Raw genomic sequence first — 27809 nt, 5'->3', positions numbered from 1 at the left:
TATTTCTGGGCCTACTATGCAACAGCTGCCTGGAATATTGTGGAATGCCACAGCATTTCTGGATGCCAGCGTTTGTGTCAAGGAGAAAAATGGCTATTTTGTTTCCTATATCTTTGCAATATACTACTTTGTACTCGTACGCGCATGTCAGGCAGTATTCCATCTTGAGCCATGCCAGGACATGGGATCCCTTTGCCATGATAAGTTGCTCTTGGGCAGCATTGCTTGCCAGGATAAAGTGGCTCCTGCCCAAACACTTGCACTGTGCATACCTTCCCTACACTTTCAGTCAGCTCTCATTTAATTCTTCCTCTCACCATCTTTGTACAGTCTATTCTGTTGGGTAAAGCACACAGTGGTATACAACAGTGGAAAGGCAAGACCTCAGACCCATATACATGTACTACATTAATCCAAAATAAGTATGGCGGATCATAAGTAGTGTGCAAATGTTCACTGCACATTAGGCACACTGAATTATGATTATGACAGTTGATAACGTTATAGGCAAGCATGTCCAATGGTTCTAGAGGTTCTAGATCACTACTGTGTATAGTTTTACTCCTAACAAAGATATCAAAGTAGTTTTTAAAACAGTGATAGTCTCAACAACATAAGTCAGCTGTCTAAGTCGTGTTTGCATCAGGAGAGATGGTTAAGGATAGTTTTTGCTGTTATTGTTGTTGCCCCTGAGATTTCTATTTGGCAGGGTGCAAGAGCTTGAAATATTTACAAATGCTGAATTTTGACTCGTTTTTTTCTTTTTAATATTTTCTTCTAACCCATCAATCATTTACTACGCCTCTGTATGTCTGTATCTCATCCTGGCAGACCCCCAGGATGGTGCAATGAAACAAAGGCAGTACATAGTTGCCATGTTGTTGATGGCATAAAAGATCCCCTTTATCACAATGGGCAAAACAATAAAAAGAGGACCCCTTTTTTTCAAGGAGGTTGTAAAGCAAGGCATTTGTTAGCATCAAAATTCAAGAGGAGCTCCCGTCAAAATACTTAAATACAGCACATTGGTCTCTTTTCTAAGCAAAAAGCTTCTAACCTTGAGTGCTTTTATATTAAACGCAAAAATAGAATTTTAGTCTTTCTATACCAAAGGCTGGAAGGCAAAAGGACAGACCCCATCAACCCACCCATCCCTTACTTTGGTTTGGTGGTGCTTGCTATGAAGGGCATTAAAACACAACAGTTTTGACAAGAACTGTAAAAAACAGAGCTTTGAAAATGTCTTATTTGCCAAAAACAATCTCACAATGCAGTCTACTATTACACAAAAATTCAATCTTTTTTTGAATTCCCTCTTTTGTCATATGATAATTCTTGGTGTGATTCTCTGCTGAAAGGATACATGCGCCTCAGACAAAATAAATACGACAAAAGAAGAGATGACCGAAGTGCAAAGTAAAGTTGTGCTTTTTTGTTCTTGAGTCATCTAGTCATTGTATTTCATTAGGGAAAAATAATGAAATTCCTCATCACTTTTAGACTGATGTTCATAGAAGGACACCATCAATTTAAACTGATGCTAAACTGCCACTGTTGCAACCTTTGGCCCTCCAGATAGAACGTCAGCCTTCAATACTAGACTTCCACTACCTTAGTTTTAAGTGTTTGTGTTTGTTATCCATAGCATTACTTAACCACAACCTCAAACTATATTCAGTGGAGCTGAGTAGTGCTGGGTGATGCAATATGTAAAATAATGTTAAAAATACTTGCATCATGCAACAACAATACTCATCAAGATATATGCTATTTCTGCAGAATGACCAGCCATATGCTGTCATAAAAACTCCTAAAAGCTCAAATTAGATAATTAAAATTAGCTATATCAATCAAACAAGTAAAGAACAAAAAAAGGTATTATTGGTCTTCCAAGAAGGAGCAGTTTATGTTCCTTATTTTGTTAAAAAGAAATAAAACTAAAAAGCTTGTGTTAGCCACTACCTCTTGGGATTATTTGAAAAATGAAATACTGCATCAGAATGACAGGGATGTTTGAGATGCTCCATGTGACAAATAAACAAAACAAAAAGAGAGAGATCCATAGTTATTTGAATGAGAAGGCTCTGACAATGACTCAGGCATGACCACTGAGATGTGTTGTATGCTTTTGTGGGCTGTAGACTATTGAATTATGGCACTAAACCCACTGAAACACTATTTCTCTCTGTGTGACTGTTGACAGAGTCCGTTTGTAACACAGGTTGTTTTGTTTGTTACTCCAAGTCTCTCCCTAGGTGCCTTTGTCCCAGTGGTGCATTCCAGTGAAAGCATGGTTGGACACTAAATGTTAACGGTCTTCCTTCTCACTGATTCATATTTAGTGATGTTGAAAAGGCCTTTTTCATGATGGATGCCTCAAACCATCATCTGTTGTAGCCAAAATCGTAAGGACAAAGCAGAGTTATGCCACAAAGGCCTTTTAGAACCTTGATCAGTGGAGAAAACCCCAGTAAAGTCCAATGCCCATAGAGTCAATTTTTAGCCCAGGGACCATAGGAAGTTTTCTAGATGTTGTATAATTAGACGGTATGCAGTTAATCCTAAGAGACTGTTTGGCAGGCGTTGTCTTTCCACTCTCAAGTTTTTCACTCATACGTAATCGTCTTGAACTTGGTCATGGATTTAAAATTATTGTTCTTATTGCTTCAATAAGTGTTTACATTTGCAGTTGGCATTGTATACCTAGAGGTAAATAGACACATATATCCAAATATGCTTATGATCTAATAATTCTGAAAAAGGATTCTCCTATGACATACCCTAGCTGAGAAATTTGAGTCAAGTGCAGTACATGTTCAAGCCCTTGGCCTGGCTTGGGTTTTGGGGAGTGAACCAGCCATGCACGGCTGGTAATGACAGGTTCCATGTTGCCCGTGGCTTGTGGCCCATTGCGCTGTTTGTTTGGAGAGTGGTGCTCGGCCGTGAAGTGCTGGCCCAGCTGGCAGCAGTTCCGTTGCCCCTTTGGCCCGATGGCTGGGGCTTGTTTGGCCCACACCAGCCAGGCAGACTGGCATCCAGGACGCTACGGAGGAAGAGGTGGAGGAGGGTGGGGAGGGGGGGGGTCTGACAGAGGAGAGGAGCTGTTGGCTGAGCACCCTGGTGCTAGGCCAGGCCTGCTGCCAACTGGAGAGAAGACTTCCCCGCTCACACCACGATCTTCACGTCTCTGTGGCGACAGGGATCTTAGTTTGCACCTCAAGGGTCAACATCATCCCATCGTGATCTGTCTCAACAGCCTTGCTCACAGAACAGCATTGAAAACTTTGCAAATATATTTTTTTATTCTTTCGTTCCTTCCCATCCCTTTTGGCAGCCAACACTTTTTTTGTGGATGGTAACACAAGCCTGGATTTAACACAACTGACCACTTTTTTATTTTATGTTTTTTTATTGCATTTCTGAGTACCCCTGTAGTGCAATATAACCCAAATAATATTATTTACGCACATATATACACTTTGCCTCCTCAGTCCAAAAGTTCAGTTGCCCATCTTGCATCTGCCAAAGTTTTTGTAGGGCTGTGAAGTGAAAATACTGACCTCAAGTTATTCACTTTGCTCTTCAGAATGTTATTTTCAGGATTATTTCCTACACTACAACAGCAAAAAAATAAATGCTAATCTAAACAAAATTCATAAACTCTAACTAGATTGTTCTAAATAATATTAACAAAAAAGTCATACCAAGGTTATTTTCTTTGGTTATATATGCAGCTGCCTTTAAGAAGAGGCCATGAACTCTACCCCCTGACCTTTATGAGCCTGTATAGCCCGAGTTATCTTTTTAAATGTGCTTTGTACACATACTGTAAGTGTCGTTAGTTGAATGATGTACAACATACAGCTGATTTGAACAATAAGCATTACAACTACTGTACAAAGCCTGTATCGTAGTCTGGCAGCCACCAAGATAACCCATACACAAATATCCAATTCTTCTCTAAACCGTCATTTAAAGCCCTGGAAACCATTGCCTTTCAAAATTTAGAGCCGCTTTGTTTATTTTCTGAGTGTTTGCTGGGTCACATGGGTACATCCTGTCAGCCATCGTGTAAACTTTAAACCCCACCCCATATCCTGATGGCGCCAGGGCTAACATTGCTTCAGTGTTAAAGGGAAGTTGTGAGGACATTGATGTCTTGGCCTAGCATCCTAGTGTCACTTTCCCAGCCTGTTTGTGGAGCCCGCCAGTCCCCTCATTCTCCTTAGCTGACCTGAATGCATCACTGAGTATCACACACATGTGAGGAGCCTGATATTTCAGCCAGCAACAAATGTCTTCCTACCATTACCATTGCATTACTATTGCACACAGCCTTCGTCCTTTGACCTGGCTCACACTGAGGCTCTGTTGGTTAGATGTTTTGCCTGACTCTTCTGGCCAAGACTCTATTTTATTTAACAAGACGTTGATGCACACCCATCCCATCTAAAAGTTTCCCTGTGGTATAGCATTTCAGAACAGACTTGACATAAACCATTTCTAAACACTGGTTTCATTTCACCAATCTTTAATTACATCGTTTGGTAGAGACCGAGGTACAGAGTTGAAGTTAAGCACCATGTTAGCAAAGCGTATAATAGTGAGGGATACCACAGCCAGAGGACAGTGGGTCGAGAAGAGGGAAAAATATCGTACACAAACAAATACTGAAAGAAAGCTTAAGGTGTTAAAGGTTTACAGACTTTTGAAAAGGATTGTGATAAATTGCTTATGGCCTAGAAGGTGACAGGGTTGACTTTAAGCATTTCATTTTAAAACTATTTGATTTGTGATGGAATGCCTGTTATAGTAGTGGAAATGTATCAATTGAGAAAATTTGTGGTCACTTTCAGAGTATCTTAAGTTACTGTTTATTCACATAACTGTGCATAAGGTACTAAATGTTAATATAAACATAGAGGAAGTAAACACAACTCCTCTGCCATGACCTTTGAATGAACCTCACCACACTAAGGCAACAGTCTACATTCCCCATCCGTGTATTAATTGTCATTCAATATGTATTTCAGGATTCACGACTGATGCCAGCACTATTACAACCTTCTTTCTAATTAAATTGGTACAGTCATTTTGTGCCTGCTTTTCATTTATTTTTCCCTGTTACCTTATCGCTCAACATATTTCAGCTTAGCCTCAAGAAGCCAGCCACGGTCAGTCAATTAATGATAGGTTTACAAACCATTGGGTTGCATTCCAGTTGCACAGTGTTTCAGTGTATTATGATGCCCTGAAGAGTATCATTGTAGCCCAGAGCAATGGTTAAGCCTTCCTCCAGCTCTGTGACAAAGGCGGCTGTGAGGTCGTGCCCGAGGCCAGGGCTATCAGAGCTATCAGTACAGCAGAGAAAGAGCATAACAACAAGCCCTGTCAAATAATGGTGTCAACAGTGGGATTGTTTAGCTTCATTTGTGCAAGGAATGTCCCTGGTTTAATGGTGACGTGCCGATGTCTATTGACTCAATGGGTAGGATTTTACCCCGTTATTGATTCTGTTTCTCTGTCTGAGTGTGTTTTGCTGTAGAATGGTAAATTCAGATTTATGCTGTATGTTGATTTAAAATATTTCCATTTCCACAAACTTTTAAGATGTCAGAAAGGTCAGTTGTCAAGGATAGTTGGCCTAAAGACATAAATGTGGGAGGTGACGTGATAACTCGTGTTTCACTGAAGCTTTTCTTGCCTCCCACTGAGACCTGCATTATATAAACCTGATCAGAAATTCCCAGTGTTTTTTCCTCCTTGTTTATTAAGTTTGGTTGTAGTTTTCCCCATTAAATGTGGCTGTTTTTCCCCCCAACACTTAACCTTTTGAGATTTCTTCCATTTATATGGCAAGATGTTAAACTAGGCTATCATCTACAGGTGCCAATTTGTACAAAGAAATTTAGATTAAATTAAGATTAGTGGAATGAAACAATAAACAATACCAATACCAACAATAACAACAACTAAAATATGCATCATAGATAGGAAGGACAAATAGTTTTTTAATGGGTCCCACATTTTGTAAAATCTCTTAATGGAGCTGCTGAGGGTCCATCGGATTTTGTTTCCAGCTTGATGTTCTGCATCACATCTTTACATTTCACATTGGTTGTGTGGTAGAGGGGTTACATCCTTCCATTTAAATAGAAGTCTATTTAATAGAGAGGAAAAGGCAATGACCTCCTATAAGTGAGCAGGGAACTGAGAATATACCAAAGATAGCAATAGCAGGAGAAGGCATAATATTACAGCCTTAGAAATGTGTCAAAACGTGGCTTTTTCGAGCAATAAGATCTCTATTAAAGTTTTCACTGTTTAGTGAAGCCATGCCTTTGTGAAGTGAACTAGCATTCAGGGTTCCGGACGCTAGTTTCCTTCTAAACTGTCAGAATGTCTGTTGTTATTGAGCCCATTCTGCCATGCCTTACCCTCTGAGTTTCAGCACTTCCTTTACCTGACTGGCTGGATAAAATGATTTCTTTTCTCCCCCTTTCTCTAGTCAGAATATTGCTTCCCCCCCACCACCACACCACATCCCCCTCCCTCTCTCCTAACGGTAAACGTTAAGATCCAGGAGTGGATCAATGGCTGTTATCCTTTGATGTGCTAGGACGCATTACGAGCGGTGAGTTCTAATTGGAGCAGAGAGCCGAGGATCAATGTTGGCTGTAATTGCCTGACACAGGGATGGGTGTGAGACTTTATTATCATTAATATTTAGACATGATGTGGGAGGACCCAGCCGAGGCTAAATGTACAACGGCGGTGCAAGCCTTTGATCTCAGGAGATAAGCAGATCGATTGGGGGTTGGTGGGGGGTGGCTGAAGGAAAAGAGGTCGCGGAAGTGTGGCAAGCTGGACGAACGAATTAGCGAGGCCCGCACCCTGGATTTTATCGGATTTCTCTCGGAAGTTTCCCTTCAGCTCGGGAAAGGTCATGCTAGGCCTCAGTCCTCCCTATAGCTAAAATAACAGCCTGGCATCTGGTCAGTGTCAAGGGAGGAAAAGAGGGCATGTAGGCTTGATTTTAAGTTTGGTCACAAATAGGAGGCAACCATTAAATTTACCAAAACATACATTGTTTATTCATTAATTCAGCAGTTAAAGAGCAAAAGAAAGTTCCAAAATAACCATGCACAATGCCCTTGTTTAGGCGTTTTTGTAACTTCCCATGGTTTACTTTTCTCCACAATTCTGACTAGTTTGCAGATGGATTTAGATTTAGCAGTGAGAAGAATGAGGGATGAAGAGATATTTGGTGTTTGTCTTTTTGACAGGGTCCATTGTTTGGGGGACGTAACAGAATATGACGGAGGAGGAGGCCCTACGGGGCTCGGGGCTGCTTCCTTGGTGTCAGCAAACACAAGAAGATGTTACCTAATCTTATGGGTAAAGGAGGGGGTTAGACTGTCTGATGGAACACTCCCTGTCTAGTAGCGTGACCGGAGGCAGCAGGGACTATCCCCTGTGTCCACAGTGGCTAAGGGCATGCTGAAACTGTGAGGCCGTACGCTCAATTCTGTCTCTCTCTGTTTTTGTCACTTGGGTTCCCCAGGGACTGATACCTTAATCATTGTACTTAGTGAGACAAAGATAGGTAGCAGGTCGCACAATAACAGGTGTGTTAGTTTTCATGGCTGTGACCTGCTGCCTGATATTGGACAAAGTGAGAAAACCCAGCAGGATCCAGGTCAGCAGGGATAATGATCCTGAAAAGAGATGGAGTGAGGGGTGATGTGTTGTAAAATGACACAGACTTGACTTTGACAGCCAGATTTTTCCACAAATTCCATTAATCGATCATTTTAACAAACTTTTCTTTAATTAGCAACTTTTGTTCAAGAAATGTAGCTCAAAATGCTTTACAGTTGCAAACAGATTGCAGGTGAATACATTAAAGAGAGTAACAAAACAACCTCTGTATTCATCCTGCATAGTTAAAAATGATATAGAAACATTTTTCTATTTCCTTTTGTATGAACCATTGTGTTGGAAAGGATGTTTTAATCACATTTTATGTTTAACTGTTTTGAATTACATTGCTGTGTTTATTGTTTATTTGGATCCCTATTAGTTGTTGCCTTCTCAACAACTACTCTTGGCATCAACTACTCTTCCTGGGGTCCATATTAAAAGTATTCTCTATAATTATACTGTTATGTTAACGCAACAAATACTGGAAAAATGTGTTTTGTACTGATGAAAAACTAGAAGAATGTGTCCATGTCAAAAATGACCTAATCATATAATAGTAAATTAGACTAGCTGACTACGACGTCTCTCTTGTATGCATTCTGTCATTATTGCTTTTCTCATTTTTAAAATACAAGCTTACAGTTGTTGAGCTTCTGCAATTAGTATTGATGACAGGTCTGCTTTGTTTTTACAGCCATGGCTTTCCATTCTTGTGGACATCCCTAACAGTACATTATGGAGAGGCTTGTACCATTGTGGAAAACCTCGGGGTTGCGCAACAAATGGCCCACTGTGTAACATTTTGATCATTACACCAGCTTCAGCAGTGTTAACACACACACACACACACACACACACACACACACACACACACACACACACACAAATCTGTATACATAATACATGTGTACAAAGCACGCACTGTCTATAAACCAAAGAGTATGATGTTTTCTCTATTAGGATTTATTATAAAAAAACACTGATATCTTGGAAGAAAAAAGCTGATGTATAGAACCTTGCATTTTATCAATGTGAAAAGCCCATGTCCTTTTCTCTATGAATATCTATACTAAGGCCAGCTTTTGTGTTTTTACCGTCACAGCTCAGTGTTTTCAATGTGCCCACATTTTCAAAGTTCTTGTTCAGCCCCTTGTAAAAGCTTGTCTTTCGACAGTTAATGTTAAAAGTTAGCTCAGTATGCTCAGTACTTGGTATGCTCTCTTGTGTGCCCGAAAGTGTGCGTGTATATTTCTGAAGTGTATTTGTGTGAGCATGCCTGAATTTGTGTACTTTATTCTTTATTTCTGCTGTGTGTGTGTGTGTGTGTGTGTGCGCCTGAGTGCATGTGGATGAGGGAGTGAGATAAGAAGGAGATGAAGAGTCGTTCAGAGGAGCTTTCTCACTCAGAGGCGTCCCCATCTGTTCGCCTGGGCCTAATTGTTCCTGGGTACGAAGACACGGGAAAAAAAGGGAGGAAAGCAACTGTACTCTTCCCCTGTCCCGGAGTTATTTCTGTAACATTAAAAAAGCGCCACCAGCACGCTCCAGATTATCGCCATGTAAATAATGGCACTTGGCTCGATTCACCGCTAATGAATGTCATTTACTTTTCCAAACGAGGATTAATTATCGACCGAGGACCCCTCTCTCCTCCCACAGGGAGCACGTCGCAATTAGCTGCCAAAAAGATGGCTGCTCATATTTGTGTTTTTTTTTTTTTAAATACATCTATATGTAAGTACGTGTGCATATGTTCCTCTGACATGGTGAATAACCTCCCAATTAACTGTCTGCTTAATTCTGTGGTATAAATGAGAGAGACTTAGGAGAGGAGAAAAGCAAAAAGAGACCCATGTCAGCTTAATGTCCTTACCTCAATTGAGTATAAGGGTTTTGGTTGGATGTTGGTGTTGGACATTGTTGTTGTGAAACTAGGGGAAAAGAGAGAGTTGTGCTGCTCTGGAGCCAGCCTCCTGGTTGCAAAATAAGGCCGGGAAAACAAACACAGGCCTCAAATTAGATTTCCCAAAACATTGCATTCCCTCTCATTTTACACACCACTGTGGCCTGCAGACGAGAATAGAATAACCCGTGAAATACACTTCAAATTCAGAATGGCGCAGTCACTGAACACTTGACAAAGGAGTGTCCTCTGGGTTTATCTGATGACCCCGTTTTCATCAGAAAAAAGATCTGAAAGTTTTACCTAATTTACTTACTTGTGGTATGTTGTGAAGCTTATGTGGATTTGCTATCACTGATAGGATAGTCCAGCTATTAAAAAACTTTCCCCCCCTTACTCTTGCTCTTCTACTCTCATGTCAAATCCATCTCTCTTTCCTCACTCCTTCCCTCCCATGAGCTCCCACTCCTCCTTTTTCCCCGTCAAATTGCCTCTCCTTGCGTGGGCTGCTTGAGCTGATGCACTTAACCCAAATGAAGGAGAAGATGGGGATAAGGGTTATTTCTGTCGACAGTGGCACCGTTTGAGGTGTGGACCCCCTCCTGAGAACCTGAGACTTTGATAGTGCTGCAGAGCCGAAAGGGTTAAATTCAAAAAGGCCCCGACTTCTGAAGGAGAAATATGAAGAGATCTGTGCTGCCAGGTTTAAACCAACAGGCCATTTTCAGTAAATATGAGCATTTTTAGTTTTAGTTTTGTTGCAGTGTTTTGTTTTATACTTCTAAGTTCTCAAATGACCTTTGACCAGTTTACCAAGGAATGACCACTGACTTTAAAGTGACAACAATGATGGCCATTAAAGAACATTCTCATATTAAAAAAAATATATATTAAGAGACTAATTATTGGTTCTTTCTTAATCAAACCACATTCACACCTTCTTTGTGTACGTCAGCGAGAGGCCGGTCAAGGCGAGGGCCGCCACGCAAAAAGCAGCTTGTGTGTCAGACATGCCCACAGAGACAGGGGTTATGATAATGGATAACTGTGAGAAAGGCAAGGAGGGGAGGGAGTCTGGAAGAGGTGGCATTTGGACACATACTATACCATGGGCTATAGTCATCCCCCCCTCCCCGTTTTCCACTGCGGCCATGTTTTATAGCTAGATTCTGTTACTGCTCCCTGGCTCACCTCGCAGTGTGAAATGAGCAAGTCTCGACTATCCTCCTCACCCCACCCCACAAGCTCGCACACACACGTGAGCGCTGCCAAGAATGGTGTTTCTGTTTGGGTCTAACCATGTGGAGGTTTATGATCTGCTGAGTGTGTCATTTGAAATGAGGCCGTACAGTATGTCACAGTGCTTGAGGAAATGTTTGTGTGTGTACGTTCAAGTGTGTGTTTATGATTTTCTTAAGAGAGACGGACTTCTCGTTTGTGTATACTTACTATACTGCTGACATTACCTTTACATGAAAGGTAAACAATAAAAGGGCCTTGTGTTTGTTCACTGGAAATGTACAGTTCTAAATAACACTGAATATAGCATCACCCTCCAGTCCTTTTCCTTTACTGTTTTTCTCTCAGGGTTAGCAGGTTTAGCAGGTTCTGTGGTGCGCGAGAATAATTTTGGATCTGCTGTGTTTCATCATCTCCTGCTGTCAGAAGTTTGTTTCTGAAGCAGCAGCCTAAACACTTCCTTCCTCGGATGATGTGTCACAAGTGGCACTTTGTTGAGCAGTTGTATTTGTCTCTGGCAGGTTTTACATAGTGGAAATGAACAAGGATTGTGCAGTGAGCAAGTTGTGATCTCTGTTTAGTGTAAATCAGGGTCTTGTCAGAACTTGTATTCTTGTTGTGTTGTGTTTTTAGTTTTCAGTGTTCAATTTGTTTTGGGGTTTGGGAGTTCCCACAGTCTCACCCAAACACTATACCCCTGACATAAAATTGAATATGACCTTTTTAGGTTGTTTTTTTTTTTTTCATTTTCAGGATAGTCAACTACTGTATCATATGCACCATCAATATACATTGATTCAAAAACACACACACAATAATTGCAGACATACAGGAAGTGTTATCAAGTGAAGCAGGAATTAGAAGGGGGTGTGTGTGGATAGAGTAAAGGTAAACCTTTCATTATTTCAATAGAAGTTACAGTAAGTGATATGATTTAACCCAGTAGTCATTCAGTAAATGTTTTCATGCTGGTTTGCTTTGGAATAGGAACCCTTTTGTCATATAACTCATTGACACTAACTCTACACGTGTAGTTCAAAGGAGAATGTTGTCAGAACCTGTGGAAGTGGGTGTTAAGGAGTTGAAATGTTTTTGAAAGTGCCTGTGTGCATGAGGTTTAAGTGAATAAATAGATAAATAACCACTGGCCCTTGTAGAACGAGTCCCTCTGGCCCTGTGCCAAACAGGTAATTCCTCCGGCATAGTTTTGGAAGGGCCACAGCAAGCCGAGCCTGGCTCAGCAGTCAGACTGTCTGCACATTTCTGCCGCTGATGGCATACCAGGGGCGCCATTTTCCTCTCTGAGACAGACAAGCCGGAGGATCTGATTGGCCTTCCGCCAAAGCGCACTCACAAAGGCTCCTTTGACAGCAGGTCAGTCGGTTAACCAAGCAGTAGGCAGAGGGAGAGAAGGGATAAGCCAGAAAAAAAACTCTTCTTCACCTCTTCACCTTTAAGCTTCATTAAAGGCTTCTTCACACTAAAAAAAATTACACAATTTTTTGCTTGTCAAAAATGTTAAAAACACATTCTCAGTTATTTGTTTTGTTTTTTTAGGGAACACGTTATGCGAACATATTAGTAGCTCTGCAGGCCTTCAGCTCTCATTGGAACGACCACATGCTTGCCACACACTCGCAGACATGTGTCTCAGTATGTGCATTAAATTCATGGGTAAATACAACCTATGCTTGTAATATGTATGTTTTGTATCTTTGTCTACATCCACTGGGCCTTGTGGAGACACCCAGTGCTGTCAAAGCATAATCATCTGCTGACAATAATCTGAATAATTATTTTGCCTGCCTGAAATAATTGCATAATACATGCTGCTTTATTTAAACTCCCACAGTATCTATGATGAAGGTAAAATGTTTATATCCTGTGGCAGTACTTTCTGCAAACTCTGAGAAAGTATTTTTGTCAGAATTAGTGGATGTTTGATCCAATTTTTTAGCAAGTTGCGATTTACAGAGCAAATGGAAATGTTTGGGTGTAACTCGCAATCTCATACATTAGTATTGAGTCTGCATTTTGACCAAGATAAATATGCGCTCAACCATTACCCCATCCTTGTTATGAAGCTGATGGAGCTTCACATCTTATATTTTCATCATAAAGCTGTGTAGGAGCTGACACGGTAGCGTTAAATAGCTGCTGATGTTCTCCTGTGTACTCTCGCGCTCATTATCTCTCCAGTCCAGGCCCTGCTTCTCTGCTTTCTCCTGCCGCCCATCTCCTCCCCTGTGTACCAGCCGCTTTGCATACGACTGATGTTTAAATGCTGCATTGTTAACTGACGTGGGGTAGCCCTTTGCTGACCCGGGAGGTATTTGCTCGTTTGATCATGGGGCAGCAGTTTTAATGTATCGAAGCAGCGCCGCTCCGTAAAGCCCCTAGTATAAGTGGAGATGGAGGGCGAAGGCAGGACGAGGGATCCATTGGTTTCAGGCCTGACAGTACAGAAGGAAGGTGATTATTAGAATATCTGTTGGTCAGCAAGGCCAGAGGGGACGCTGCTGACCCTGCACTTCCACTTATGCTGTGATGGTGGGTGTTGGTATTCCAGGGGGTGTTGCGAGGGTTATGGCAAAGACGGAGAACAGGGCTCCATTGATGAGCAGATTCAATATTTCCATCATAGTGTGTTTTTTACACAGTGTTTGTTTCAGTCCTTGTTTTGGGTTTTCTCCTTTTGCTGCTGTCTGATTTGCATCCCCAAGTTTTGTTCATTTTCTTCTCATAAAGTTAATATTTTTCAAATGTTCAATGTAGCTATTGCCTTACATTCAGCGATCCGATCAATCCTACAAGTGATTGAACTGGCCTTAGTTTGTCACAAAGACTGGAAGGCCCAAAGTCAGTGAAGACCACCTTGGCTTTACATCTGTGTCAATGGGCACAAGAATCCCACTTCACCAGCTGACAACACAACAGAAATATTGAGAAAGAGCAAAAACAATGACAGTGTACAAGTTTGTGTTTACACCTTGGGACCTGTGTATCAAGACCCTGTTTGCGCTGCAGCTCGCCAGGCTCTGGCCCCCTCAAAAGAAAATATTGAACACCCATACACCCTTCTAGCCTTTCCCTTACCCTTCTCTGCCCTTTTTCTCTTTCTATCCTCTCTTTTTCTCTTTGGTTCGTGTCTTGTGGGAAGCAGCAGTGACCATAGATACCAGGGGGAAAAAACAGTAAGAAAACCCACATAGCTCAACTTGATCATTAATATTTGATGGGCAGTTCCCCCATGAATTTCCCATAGCATTCCATAGTGGGCTTGTGATGTGAGGAAAGTAAGGCTTACAGATGGAGATAATTCAAGGGACCTGACGGAAAGCTCAGGGTCAGCATCAGGACCACTGTGACCAGGTGGATCGACTCAACCACAAACAAAAATATAGTAATTTGTGTCCATGTACTATTGTTTGTCAGCCTTGAAAACACAGAAGGAGAACTAAGCACTATGTGTCATTAAGCACGTATACCTTGGACACTGTTTTCTAAAAACGCTTGCCTTTAAATTCCCTCCTGATGATAAATCATGTGAACATGCTTTAGATTAACTCATTCTATATCTATGTTAAGCACTATGAATCCTCTTGAGATCTCACAACTGGATTCTGCAAATATGGATTGGCTCTTGCATTTCCAAAAGTCCCAAAGCAGCGCAGATGCCCCTTGACTTTTGAACTACGGTTCACAGGAAAGCAGAGGTGAAGCAGCAATCTGCATCTCTCATGGTGCCTCACGCCCACACTGCTGCTGAGAAAGAGAGAGAGAGAGAGAAATGCCACACGAGCTTACCTCTAGCAGTGGAAGGAAAAAAAGAAGAACTGAAGATCGGGAAATCTTGGTCGATTAACTCAAGCTCTCATCATCGGCCCTCAAAGTTCTTCTTCCTCTTGCTGTTGCCCCCTATCTTTTACCTATTTTCTTCCCCTTTTTTATCCTTTTTTCTTTTTCTGAGTTTTTGCAGAAGGCTGACCCCGCATGGCTGCAGGCCCTGATTAGCAGGGCTTCAGAGCCCAGAGTCTATTGATCGGGCCTCCAGAGCACTAAGCAAATGTATCTGGAGCAACAAGTCAATAACACTGTTACTGCAGCAATCCCTGTCACACTGGTGGCTTCCCCCACACAGTGCGAGTGGTTATTTTTCATGGGTTGCGGAAAGGGGAGAGATTTGGCGGTGAGGCAGGCAATCATGGGCAAATCAGTGTCACTCAAAGAGCTGGGTGTGCACACTTGCTCTTTCTCTCTTTTTCTATCTATCTCTTTCTCTTTATAAGCCATGTCTTTTCTCCATTCTGAAGATCTAATTCTGGTTTTAACATTATTTAACTGGCGATTTCTCCCATGTAAAAGACTGTTGCGTGAGTTTATTCTGAACCATTATCTAACTTCCCCCATCTCATCTCTCCCAGCTCGACCCCTCCCCTCTTTCCTCTCTCTTGGGCTCTCTCAACTTAGACACATGGACTAGGGAAGCTAGTCTGCAAATTTAATGGAACAGCATGGATTATTTAGACTGACTAAAGCCTCCCTTGTAGTGTCAAATGGGGGGTTGTGGGATGACATTATACCCCTACATTCTCTGTCTGCCTGTCTCCTCCTCTCTTTCTCTCTCTCCCTCTCTTTCTGCGCTGCTTACCTGCTGGATAAAGTGATCTGTACCTGCATGTCCAAACAAGGTTTACCTAAAGGTTCACATAATCCTTAATTGTTCTGTGTTATTTCGCACCAGATTGCCAGATGCGCTCCGGTAGTTTTCACACATTTTACTCAACACTCACTTGATGACACACACGTGCAAAACTGCACTCACGCAGTCTTTTACACACATGCAAGTATGGTCTGACACTGTGACCTTTGGCTGGCTAAGTCCTCTCATACCTGGAGGACAGAGCAAGGGGCAAGAGTGGCCTGACGGTCATGAGGTCAAGTTCAAGAAATGGTTTCTTCTCTTGCTCACCTGTGGCCTTGACATGAAATCCCAGCTTGGTTAGTCTGCATTCTGTACACACTGACATGCAAACGTGACCTTTAACCTCTGGATACCAACGGGGGAAACTAGCTTTAGTGGCTTTCTGTACTGGCAGACTTTCTGCTGTCCTACTTATCTGATTTATTGCAGATTGAAACTGAACTAACAACTCCAGATGAAGAGAGGTCAGCCTTACACTTTATTCCCCATTAGTTTTGCAAGGCAGTTGCTGTCATATTTCTGCTGGCTGTACCTAAAATAAAATTACTCTAGTTCCTTCACTTTACTCTCAAAGAAAATGACCATCGCATAGACATTATGGTCCTTGTACCATATGGGCTTCTCAATCCCCTTCGTGTTTTCAGAAGCGTTTTAAGTGACCTTATTTAGAGAGCATTCTATTCTCTTGACAGTATTTTACACATCTCCTCATACATTAATTACTCTTGTCAAACTTTTTGTCAAATGCATCAGCATTATTTAAAATGCAAATTCTTATAATTATAATTAGCACGGAAGATAAAAGAAAAGGGGAAGACATTATGTTTCTGCTTCATGGGAGGGCTTAACATTCATGAAAAAGAACATGTTACAAATGCATACTGTTGACTACAGTCTTTTAAAGTCACTTTGATTTTATGTAGGCTGCAAGTATAATCATGTAAACATTCTGCTCACATGTAATGAATCTGTAAACCATAATTTTTTTTCTTTTATGCTTAGAAAATTGAGGCGAGCAGGGATGCACACTTTAGAGAACTTTGCCATAGAAAGTAGTAGTAATATATAGGAAAATGTTTTATTTTTTAACTCATGTATAGGAATGTTTGCAGGCTAAAGATTTGTTGTGCTCGGCCAGTACAAGCTCTTTGTACATTTGTATAAGAAGTGGGTCAGCTTGTGTGGGTGTATGTGTGTACTTGTATGTTCGGTGCGTAGATGTGTTTGTGTGCATGCTGGTGGGCAAGATTGCAACATTGTGTGTATCTGGAGGGACACAGGATGCAGAACTAAAACCACACGGGACTTGAAGCAAATATTTGGAGAGTTGATTTAAAATGGCAAACAAACACCACGCGGAGGAGCTTCCTTACCAGTTAATAAAAAGGCTCAGACATAAACACTAATATCCTCATCTCGTCTTTGTCGTGGAAACCTAAACAGACGTCTTTTTGGGCCCAAAGAGTTTAAAGCATTTATCTGATGAATGGTTTTGTTTTGAGCGGAAAACCAGTTAGAGGCACCTCACGAAATAAAACTGTCGGGAGAAGTTCTTGTGAAGATAAATGCTTTGATTCCAACTAGTATAAAAAAAAAAATTAACTAATAATTATGGGACATGAGGCATGATAAGGAAATAGATGTCCTGTCTGTCCCAGTTATCACATCTTTAAATTGCGTTTAAACTTGATGGAAGTCTTTGGTGTTGTGACTATTTTTATATTTTGCGAGTACAAGCATTTCATCTGTAAGCTTGAAGAAGTCAGGTCAAATTTCACAACAGTAGAGTTGGTGTTAAGTGTCAGACTGTAGGTGTGGTACTCCCTGCTTCCCTGACACGAACGCTAACAGAAAAACATCTTAGTATCATTCTGTAAAAGTAACACAAAAACACACTATGAAAAGTTATGTTAAGAAAAAGCTTTGCAATACTTACATTAAGAAACACTGTGTTATGCCACAGCAGCCTCTTCCCTCCCAATCTGTGTCACTACTGTATGTTGTACCAGTGAGAAAGCGTGCAGATGCCTTAAACCATTGCCTCAGGTGTCCTAAGCTCCCTAACCATCCCGGCTCCACTTCTCCTTTCTTTTTTCTTCCTTGTCTCCTTTTCTTTCTTTAGTGAAAGTGAGCTTTAGTATGCACACATGATTTATGCACTTTAATGAGATTTCAATACTGAACAAACAATAAAAATTTATGGACATCATAGTTTTGGAGGCCTACAGCTCTAATGGCTAATGTTACGCCCTTTTTCACCGGGGCCAGTAATCGGATCTGCAGCTGGCCCCTGGCCCTCGCGGAGTGTATACAAGGGGGATTTTGTGTTAGCAGAAACGAGAAATTATTCAGGAATGTCATGTTATCAGGGTGTAGGAATCTTGCATCTACGTATTCTGTAAGTTGTGGCTGAAGAGGGGTCAGTTACATTTATTTCTTTATAGAATACTCTGGAAAACCAAGCAGGAAGCACTGAACACAAATTGATCACACAAGTGATGTGGATTTCCTGTCTGTCCCATACATACCATACTGCAACCAGCTAATTGTAATAAATATTGTTCCTTATTAGTCAAATATTCAAATGATATAATTTCCTTAACTGTATTTTCGCCATTGTGAGCTTCTAAGCATCGAAACCTAAACAAAAACTGATGTGATGACGGACGCCTTGGCTGAGGTCGTGTTCACCAGCCTATACTAACAATTATAAATATGGGCTGTTGGCATGCTCCTGCACATTATGACGTGACAATCACGTAGGGTAAACATAGTAAAAAATACTTTTTTCCTTTTACCACACCCCTCCAGCAAGAGTGAGAAAAAGTAGACACGGTGAGTGGAAAAAAAAACAAAATCACTCAACTGAATGAAGGGACCGAATGTCTGAGAGAGGAGGCAAAAAGAGGACACATAGGAGGATTGAGGTGGATGGGGAAGACAGAGGAGGGCAAGGGCTCAGGCAGGTAACCAGGCAGGCTCAGAAAGCCACCTGTACATCACACCAGGATGAGGAGAAGCTGCAGCAGCTACCTGAAATTGCTGCCGGCAAAAAAAGTTCGTAAAAAATCCAGACACAGTTGCAATGTATTCTCTCTTTCTCTTCTCCTTTTCTCTTTCACCCACTCTGTCTATTTTCCATTTCCCTCTCCATCTCCTTTTCTCTCTCCACCTTTTTTTTTCATGTCTCACATACACTTGCATATACACACTCTCCTCCCACGCTGAATTTCTTCCTACTTCCTACCTCCCTCTCTCCATCTCTCCTCCTCCCTCTCTGTCTCCTTCTGCCCTCCCTCTCTTCCTCCTTGCAACACTTTTCTGGGAGAAAACTGGGTCCCAGTCTAGGCTGCTGCTGGCCAGGGTTGTTAGCCGCCAAATAAAAAATGGATGAACTTGTAGAGCCCCGGTGCTGTTCCCCTGCATCAAGTTGGTAGAAAGAGAGCGAGTAAAGTGGGAGACAAAGAGAGAGTGAGAGTGAGTGAGAGAGGGGGGGGAGTGGGGAGTATCAGGCTGACATGAAATACGCTGCTCAGAACACGTACTCCAAAAAAAACCTGTCCATCTTTCATGTGAGTTTTCTCGGTTATAAAAAAAAAACTGTCAATACAGGTCAAAAAAAGGTCTGTTTTAGGGATCAATAATTTCAACAAAAAATTAAGAAACTGTTGGAGTACTAGATACATAAAAAGAACTTGAAATTCCCCAGTAGAATTTGTCCAGTGTCATTTACATGTTAAAATAAGCAGTACATTTCAGTAGCTTCATAGTAACACAGATTTAAAGCCCCAGTCACCAAATAGATTTGAGGTTTATTTACATACATAATACAATGATTAATCAATCATTAATCTATCAACAATTATGATAACCAGTTAGCAAATATTGCCAAACATTTGATTGTTCCAACTTTTCAAATGTGAGAATTTGTTTCACAAGACGTGTGCAGACAAAATGATTGATTGATGAATCCTGAAAATAATAAGCAGATTAATCGATAATGAAAATAGTTGTTAGTTGCAGTCCGAACATTTACCTCCAAAAATCATAAATCATAATATAAGCCTGTTGAGCTCCAGTGTGACAAATGTTACTGATGTAAAAAAAAAACCTTTAAAACAATCAAAAGGAATCAATAACTAAGAATTATGGTACTTTTGCCTGTCAATTGTTGCAGTGATACAAGGTTCCAGTCTTGTGTTTTGTTTTTCAACCGAATCTACCTTTTTCTTTACATTTACATCACAGTCTGTGACTTAATGTAAAATAGGGAAAACATGAATCCAATTTTTAGTAGACATTTATGTATACAGTACAACATTATTGTACATGGTTACTAACGGCCTCTCTTATGTTTACTGAACAGTGAGCGTGCGAGTGTTAAGGTGTGGGCGCTTTGTTAAATATTGTTTTTCTTAGGGGAATTACATGATGTTGGGGACTTCTTTGAATAATTACAGTAAACAGCTTTCAATTAAAGACCTACTCCAGCTGCGTGTGTGTTTGTGTGTGTGCACGCGTTTCCAAAATCATCATTTATCTTGAACACCCCCTCGGGGGCAATAGGCAGAACATACAAGGTGGGATCAGATCTCTCCAACAAACAGGTCAAGTCATTATCTCTGCAGAGCAACATGAACCCGATCTGATTGTTCTGGATCGTTCTGCCTCATTCTCCCTCGTTTCAGTCACCTGATTGAAGCGTCGCACGTATCTCACCTTTCTTCACAAACTGGATTGATGGCAGGCACATCACCTTTTGTTGGGTGATGTGTGCGTTTATGTGGCAGGTTTGTGTGTGTGTGAGCGTGTGTGCGTGTGTGCGTGTGTGTGTGTGTGTGTGTGTGTGTGTGTGTGCGTGTGTGAGAGCTCCAGACCAATACCAGTGTGTGTAGGTGTGCACACATGTGCTTCTACAATGAAACATATATTTGTATTAGTTTGTGATAACAAGTCAATGCATTAGTTAGGACTTACCCCCACCAGTGTTCCACCTCCATGTCCATCACTCAAACCATTTGTGAACACATTGATCCTTCCCTCCCTCCCGTCCCCCACGCCCCCCTCCCTCCCATCCCCCATGCTGTATATTCCCAGGGTTTGGAGGGAGGAGAGCCAGAATGGCTCAGACAGCCATTGATTTTTATTTTATTGGTCTGCTAGTGAAAAGAGGAGGGATAGGGGAGGGCCTGAGAGATGCAACTCTGCAGCTAAGTTTCTTCGTAGTGTAGACGTGTTGTGTGTGTGTGTGTGTGTGTGTGTGTGTGTGTGTGTGTGTGTGTGTGTGTGTGTGTGTGTGTGTGTGTGTGTGTGTGTGTGTGTGTGTGTGTGTGTGTTTTAAGGTGGGTTGGGCCTATCTGCTTATGTCTGTCTGACTGAGACTGTTTTTGTTTTGGGGTGGGGGGGGGGGGTGTGTGGGGGGGTGGGGGTGTGTGTGTATCTGTCTGCCTGAGAGGTGTATGTGTGTGTGTGTGTGTGTGTGTGTTTATGTATGTATGTCCAGCCACCTCTGAGAACCATCAAAAGATGTGTATGTGACTGTGTGTGTGCCTGTGTGTACACGTGTGTCACCGTGTATCTGTGTGTCCAACCTTGTGTGTTTTGTGTGGGCACACACAGATGTGTGTGTCATGGAAGGGACTGGGGAATCTGGGGCGCTGATGGAGCTGGCACTAGGGACCTGGACCTCAACACAAACACACACACACACACACACACACACACACACACACACACACACACACAAGCTGAGGTGTATCCCGGTGCTCATTAGAGCTGGTAATAAGGCTGTGCTGCTGGAAGAGGAGGGAAAAAAACAGGGAAAGGAAAAGAGGGAGGGAGGAAGAGGGTGGGAAGGGAGAAAAAGAAAAAAAAAACGGGAGATTTTAAATTTTAATAACACTGGTACGATTTTGTAAATCTTTCCTGACAGAAAAGTCCTCATTATTTTCATCTGTCTCCGAGGAGCCTCTCCTCTAGCTCTGCCTCCCCGGGTAAACGGACTTCTCTCTCTCTCCGTTCCTCTCTCTATCTCTCTGTCTTTCTGTCTTTCTTTTCTCACTCTCCCTGTTTCCTTCCACCTCTCTATTTCTGTCTCTTCACGCTCTTTCTTTCTTGTTTTTCACTCTCAGCTGCTTTATTGTCCATTTCCGTCCTTCCTGCTTGCTTTATTTTTGCTCTTCTTTGCACTCATCATTTCAACTCTTTCTGTTGCTCTCTCTCTCTGTCTCTGTGTGTGTGTGTGTGTGTGTGTGTGTGTCTCTCTCTCTCTCTCTCTCTCTCTCTCGAACATTAGTGCTGTATATCTGTGTATTCCCGTCTAGTAAGGTGTTAGCTGACTGGCTGCCTGCGATGAAGGAACATCAGGAGCCAATAGAACGACCAGTATTATGTGCTGTTATTGGCTGGCGTCTCAGTTGCAATTACTGTTGGTCTGTCTACATATGAGTAGGGGATTTTTTTCAAAGGTGTGGGGGGGGGGGGTTAGAGACAGAGAGTATACTTGGGGATCATAAACAGTATCATAGTAGGGAGCAGGGTAAAGGTAAGCCTACTCAAACTTGCCGTGTGTGCAAGTGTTGGAGTGTGTATATGTGGGTCAGCATGTACATCTGCACACTTGTACGTGTGCTGTGTGCATCACTCACACATCCTCAAACCTTCCCCTACACACACACACACACACACACACACACACACACACCTCACCCCCCACCTCTATGTCAAGTGTCAAAGCTGGAGGATGGATCCGGTTTGATAAGTTCTGTTCTGTCTGGCCACGTGTCAGGACGGGATCAACCATACGGCAGAGGAAAACCATGTTCTTCACTCTCCTACCTCCCAATTTTTGGGATTTTTTATTTCTTTTTGGGGGGGCAGGTGTTCTATATTTGTTGGATAAGTTTTATTTTAGCTGCTTCTGTTTCTGCTTGAATAGAAACAGGAACTAAAATGACTTTTACCGTAGAAGCTCATTTGACTAGTGAGCTCATGTAAAGTGGATATAGAATCTAAATCTGTAGATTAAATCTACAAGTGACAGTATGCAGATGAGTTGTCCAGAGGATTATGAAAATGATCTGTCCCCTGGGATTTTTTTCTTTTTATAGACACCAGTTGTTGGTGACTAAACGGAAAAAAGATTATAGAACGAGTAAAATAACTTAATTATTTATCCGTTTTTCTATCACTTTGTGTGCTTATGATTCGAATAGAAAAATAATAATTTCCTTCCCAGGCCTGAAATGTAACATAAGTAGTGACTTTCCAGGCTTCTCACCTCTGTGGTGGTTAAAGGAGAGTGATGACATTAATATCCTCGCTACTCAAGCTGTCAGAGGAAAAGACTGTTGCTCTTTACAGTGTCACAGGCACTATTTTTTTCAGATGGATTTTAACTTTGCTCAAGTGAATTATGACTGCAACCCTCTCCCCTACATGTAACTCCTCCCAGTCCATCTGGCTAGATCTTTGTGTGTGTGTGTGTGTGTGTGTGTGTGTGTGTGTGTGTCTGTCTGTCTGTCTGTCTGTCTGTGTGTGTGTGTGTGTAAGGCTACAGGTCCTCTGGTCAAAGGTAACCCTTGGTTCATAACCTTCACAAGCTCTTGTAGTTTCACTTGAATTATTGCGAGCATTAGAAAAGAGGTGGGAGGTTTTGATTACTGGTTCAAACTTGATATTTTGTCACTCGCAGTGGATTTAAAAACACAGTTAGAATACTTTATAGAGTTTGAGTTGTAGCAAGATTGAATTGAACCTTTAATATTATATCTGCTTTAGTAGATTAAAGTTTTTGAGTGGGCAGTGCTAAATTTGTATCAAGCTTCTGTTTTAGTGTTTGAGTAACCACAAATAAGATGGGCTACTTTACATTAGACTTCAAGACATGTTTTGTTAGATTGGTGTACAGAGAATCAGTTTAGGTCAAAGAAAGTATTTTTTTTAAATATCTGTCCCCTGAGAAGAAGTTCTTGAATCGCAGCACTGTCATATTCCTTACTGCTTTGAACATCGCGTTTGAAGTTATTCAGCGTTGTTTGCTACCAAACCAGACTCCTTTTTTTAATGAATGCAATTTTTATAGAATCGAACCCCTCCCCTCCTCATCCGTGAGGCTAAAACTAACTTTCTGTTCATTTTTCCACCCCCAGGCCACGAGTCAACCTCCCCTCTTTTCCCCAGCTGAAAAAGTAACAAACAACACAAAGCGATCTGGATTCTCCCAACACACTTAGACATGCAGCCGCACATACGCACAAGCACCTCCTCTGGGTATTTGGCTGGGATAAATAATCATTCTAAATAATGAATGTCAATTAATAGGGGGAGACGTGGCCTTGCTAAGCATGCTCTGATTAGTGTTTCAGTGGGATCTCCTCCCCAGCTGGCTTCAACCAATCATTTCAGCCTCATCCACACACTGGCATCACGCTCCACTATCACAGCATCCCTGATACTGCTTTCACTCTTACCACAACATAGACATACAGGCAAATGACATATGCAGTATGATGATTTTATTTTTATTAGGGTTATTTGTTGTTTTTATGTGTTCTCCTGACAGAGGAAACCTCAGCATGGCTTCAGACAGGACCTGTAGCAGCAGGATAATAAAATATACCATAACTTTTACTAAAAAATACGTGGTTTACTATATACAGAATGACACTGTCATGGTAATGTATGCATTTATTCAAGGATAAACTGTCTACTTATGAAGCAGTGCTACTTACAAACAGTAGTTGTAATGAGCTCTCTGGTGTTATCCAGTCACTGAAAAGACGTACAGGTGATTGGTTATAGTTTTTAGGAGCTCATGAAAATAACCAGTGCAGCTAATATACAGCCGTGGATATAAATATGTGTTCTGGAGTGGCTGTGTGGCTGGAGAGTTTACCTTTGTGCAAAAGAGTTGCAAAGTAGACAAAAAAAAAACTACGCTTCTCTGCAAAAAGCACACACAAAGGGGAAATACAAAGACATACGCATAAAAGCACTACTGTGATACATAACAACGCTGTGTGGTGTTATATTTCTGTCGTCCTTTCTTCCATAGCTGTGGGTTTTAAGCTAAGTGGCTAGTTGAGGCTACCGCAGGTCCGAGCTGGTGGACTGGAGGAGGCTCTAAGCTTCGACTGGTGTGTCGGGCTCAGGCTTGGGCTTTAGAGGGTAGCAGGGTGACTGAGCAACCAGCCAGCACCCCCCTGCCCCCCCTCCCCAGTGATAAATGGCCACAGCATGGGCTATTCATCTCCTGCTTAGAGAAGTGGACAGTGCCCCCCCTCCCCGGCCTCTCCTCCACCCCTCCACATGTCAGCAAATGTGATAATTCTCTCATTTGTCAGGAGCAGCGGAGGGTACGGAGTGTGTGTGTGTGTGTGTGTGTGTGTGTGTGTGTGTGTGTGTGTGTGTGTGTGTGTGTGTGTGTGTGTGTGTGTGTCGGCGTGCTGTGTGTGTGTCCGTGCGTGTGTGTGTGTGTGTGTGTGTGTGTGTGTGTGTGTGTGTGTCCGTGCGTGTGTGGTGATGAAAACTCTGGAGAGTTTCTGGGGAACAGGCACATGAGATGAGTTGCTCTCACTCTTGATGCTAAGGCCTGGAACTTTCCTCTGCACGCCGGGACTCACTACCTCTCTCCATCTCTTCTTTTTTTTTTTTTTTGTTGCAGCTTTGTGTTTTTTTGGTTCAAAGCCCCCTCTTGTCAAGTTTACTTAGGTCACAGTGGGAACATTTAAACGTGCAAAGGAGTGAGTCGTTTTATGGCAAATTCCATCAGTAATTCACTGATTTTATTACCTCCAGGAAACTACTGAGCCACTTTTTCCACTTTATTGTGCAAATAAAGTTTTAGAGCCTGTGTGCGCGTCTGTTTGTGTGTCATGCTTGTTTGTAAGTGTTTTGTATGTTCGCATGCGTGTACGTGTCAGTGAGACATTTTTATAGAGGCTACAAGTGTGTATGCAAGTCAGAAATAATTTGTCAGACATTTCAGACAGCAGCTTTGCACAAAAGTGTAGCAGTTTTGGAAATATTGCGTGTGTGTTTTACACTCCCGTGCCAGTGGTTGTATACCAGTAAATACCATGAATGCAGACCTCATGGTAGTTATTAAACATGATAAGCCTCCAGTTGATGGCTGGTCATTTAATTTGCACATAAACATGTGACCGTTTTACGTCTTTTCTTTTCTCTGTAGGCACAATATGACTTCTGTGAACCCTGCCTGATCTCTCTCCCTCTTTCTCTTTCTCTCTCTCTTTCTCTGCAGGATCATCCAGAATCGTATCCTGGTCTTCGCCCTCGGAGCCATCATCCTTCTCACCATCATCCTGGCTATCTATTTCAATGTGCGAGGCCACTGATCTCCCCTCTACACACATAAATGCGCACACACACACTTTCACCCCCCCCCCGACACAAATACAAACACACACACGTGATTAATAGCGACAAAAGCGTTGTTCTGCTGTAATTAGGACAAATGGTCCCCATGAATCACTGTTTCCAAAGCCTGACAGGGAGCTTTTTTCCATCTCTTTCTCCTTTCCTGTTTGCTCTTTCTTTCTCTCTTTCTTTCCCCTCTCTGCTTTTTCCCACTTTACACTCCTCTGTCTTTCTTCTTGTTCTTTTTCTCTTCTCAGTTTTGTCCTCTCTCTGTCAGGCTCTCTTTCTAACATCTCCAGGGAAAAGACTGAGGGGGAGATGTTTTTATGATAGTTCATATTTTTCATGGTGTCGTCCTCAGTGTGGTTTTGCAGCCCATCCTGTACCCAGGTGAACGAGGCATGGGGATTTTTTTTTTTTTTTTTTTGCAACTCAAAGCAGATACAGATATGTAGATTATGTTTTGATGGAGGTGGGTCAAGTGTTATTCAGGTTGTGTGTGTGCTTGCATGAGAGACTGTACAAGAGCGGTTCACGCATGTGCATGAGTGACAGTCATGGATTCGGGGGCCCACACTGTTAGTAGGCACACGTACTGTAGTATGTATGAGCTTCTGTAACTAAATGATTCAGCTGTTCGCTAGTAGCCCCTACACAGCACAGAGGACAGTGCCTTCAGATAAGATATGCTGTTCATACTCTTTTAAAACTCAGCAAAGCCCAAAATAGACAAGTGGCGCTTCCTTGAAAAGAGACGATGCACATAAAAAGGTTGAGGTCAGTTCAACTAAAGTTCAGTCAAGGTAAAAGTTGTATTTTTACCTTACCTTAGAGGAAATTGTTTATTTTCGGTCGCTGCATTCAGGAGAGGATACATGAAGATTTCAATCAAGTTTGAGATTGAACAAATAAAATAAAAACTTTTTAATATGTTTTCAATACAAAAGGGACCTGACCCCAACCTTGACGTGCATTACATAAATACAATACAGAGAAAGATTTCTTCAGACATTATAACCCACTTTAAAAAATCCACATTTGGTACAATTCCCCTGCACCTCCCAAACTCAGATTTCCACAACTCATTCCTATGGACTTTTTAACACGGCTATCATTGTGGAAAAATTGTAGAAATGAAACTGTATGTACTAATATTTAAATCTACATCATGTATAGTGTTTTGCTCTCAATACAAGTGATTCTCTTACTATTTATTTATAAAGGCGTAAATGAGTTTTCAATTAAAGTTTCTGTGCTAGAACTGTATATTTTATGAAGTTATTCAGAATTAACATTAGTAACATGTTGTTTTTTTCTTGATTTTGGGTGTTCAGTGATTATACCAGGACCAACTGAAATGTGCGGATTTCAAGTTTTGTGTCTTAAAGGTTGTTTTTTTTCTTCTTCTGTTCTTATAAATGGATCTAACTCGTTTTAGAACTTGTTCTTTTTGTTCTATATTTTTCTTGTCAAGTTCTGAAGATTGTGATGCAGTCCTTGTTTCTGTGTTTATCTGTACGCTGGCTGACGATGTGATACATTTGCAGGTGTTTGAAAAAACGTGTGTGTGAGTTTACTGCTGTTTAATTCTTCTGGGGAAAGCCATTCTTCGGGGGGTCTTGGAAAAATCTAAATTTAAGAGCATATTTGGAGAATTTTCAGAAGCTGAGATACATGAAGGTAATGCTGTGCATGCCACAAACACACACACACACACACACACACACACACACACACACATCCAGTCACACACACAGGGTTGGAGTATTGGAGTGCGCGTGTGTCTCTTGTGGTCGGTGTGGTGGTTCCCGGCGAGGACATTTGCTATTCCGTTTCAGGGCCACGCTCTTCATTTTTGAAGATGCAGGGGTGTTGAGG

At 41.7% G+C, this 27809-nt stretch overlaps 1 protein-coding gene across 4 annotated transcripts in view; it reads left to right on the top strand.

The window, feature by feature from the left end:
• The window catches only part of vti1a (vesicle transport through interaction with t-SNAREs 1A), a 116443-nt gene extending 88936 nt beyond the window's left edge, over positions 1–27507 (top strand). For all 4 annotated transcript variants that reach the window (XM_051417364.1, XM_051417367.1, XM_051417365.1 and 1 more), the window contains one exon: positions 25816–27507. In XM_051417364.1, the coding sequence (XP_051273324.1) occupies positions 25816–25909 (94 nt within the window). In that variant the 3' untranslated portion in view covers positions 25910–27507. The remainder of the gene's footprint in view (positions 1–25815) is intronic.
• The last annotated feature ends 302 nt before the right edge of the window (positions 27508–27809 follow it).

This window comes from Dicentrarchus labrax, unplaced genomic scaffold (genome assembly GCF_905237075.1).
Source record: "Dicentrarchus labrax unplaced genomic scaffold, dlabrax2021, whole genome shotgun sequence".
In the NCBI taxonomy this organism is placed as follows: Eukaryota; Metazoa; Chordata; class Actinopteri; family Moronidae; genus Dicentrarchus; species Dicentrarchus labrax.
Note: the sequence above shows the minus strand (reverse complement) of the source record. Positions and strands in the feature narration are given on the sequence as shown.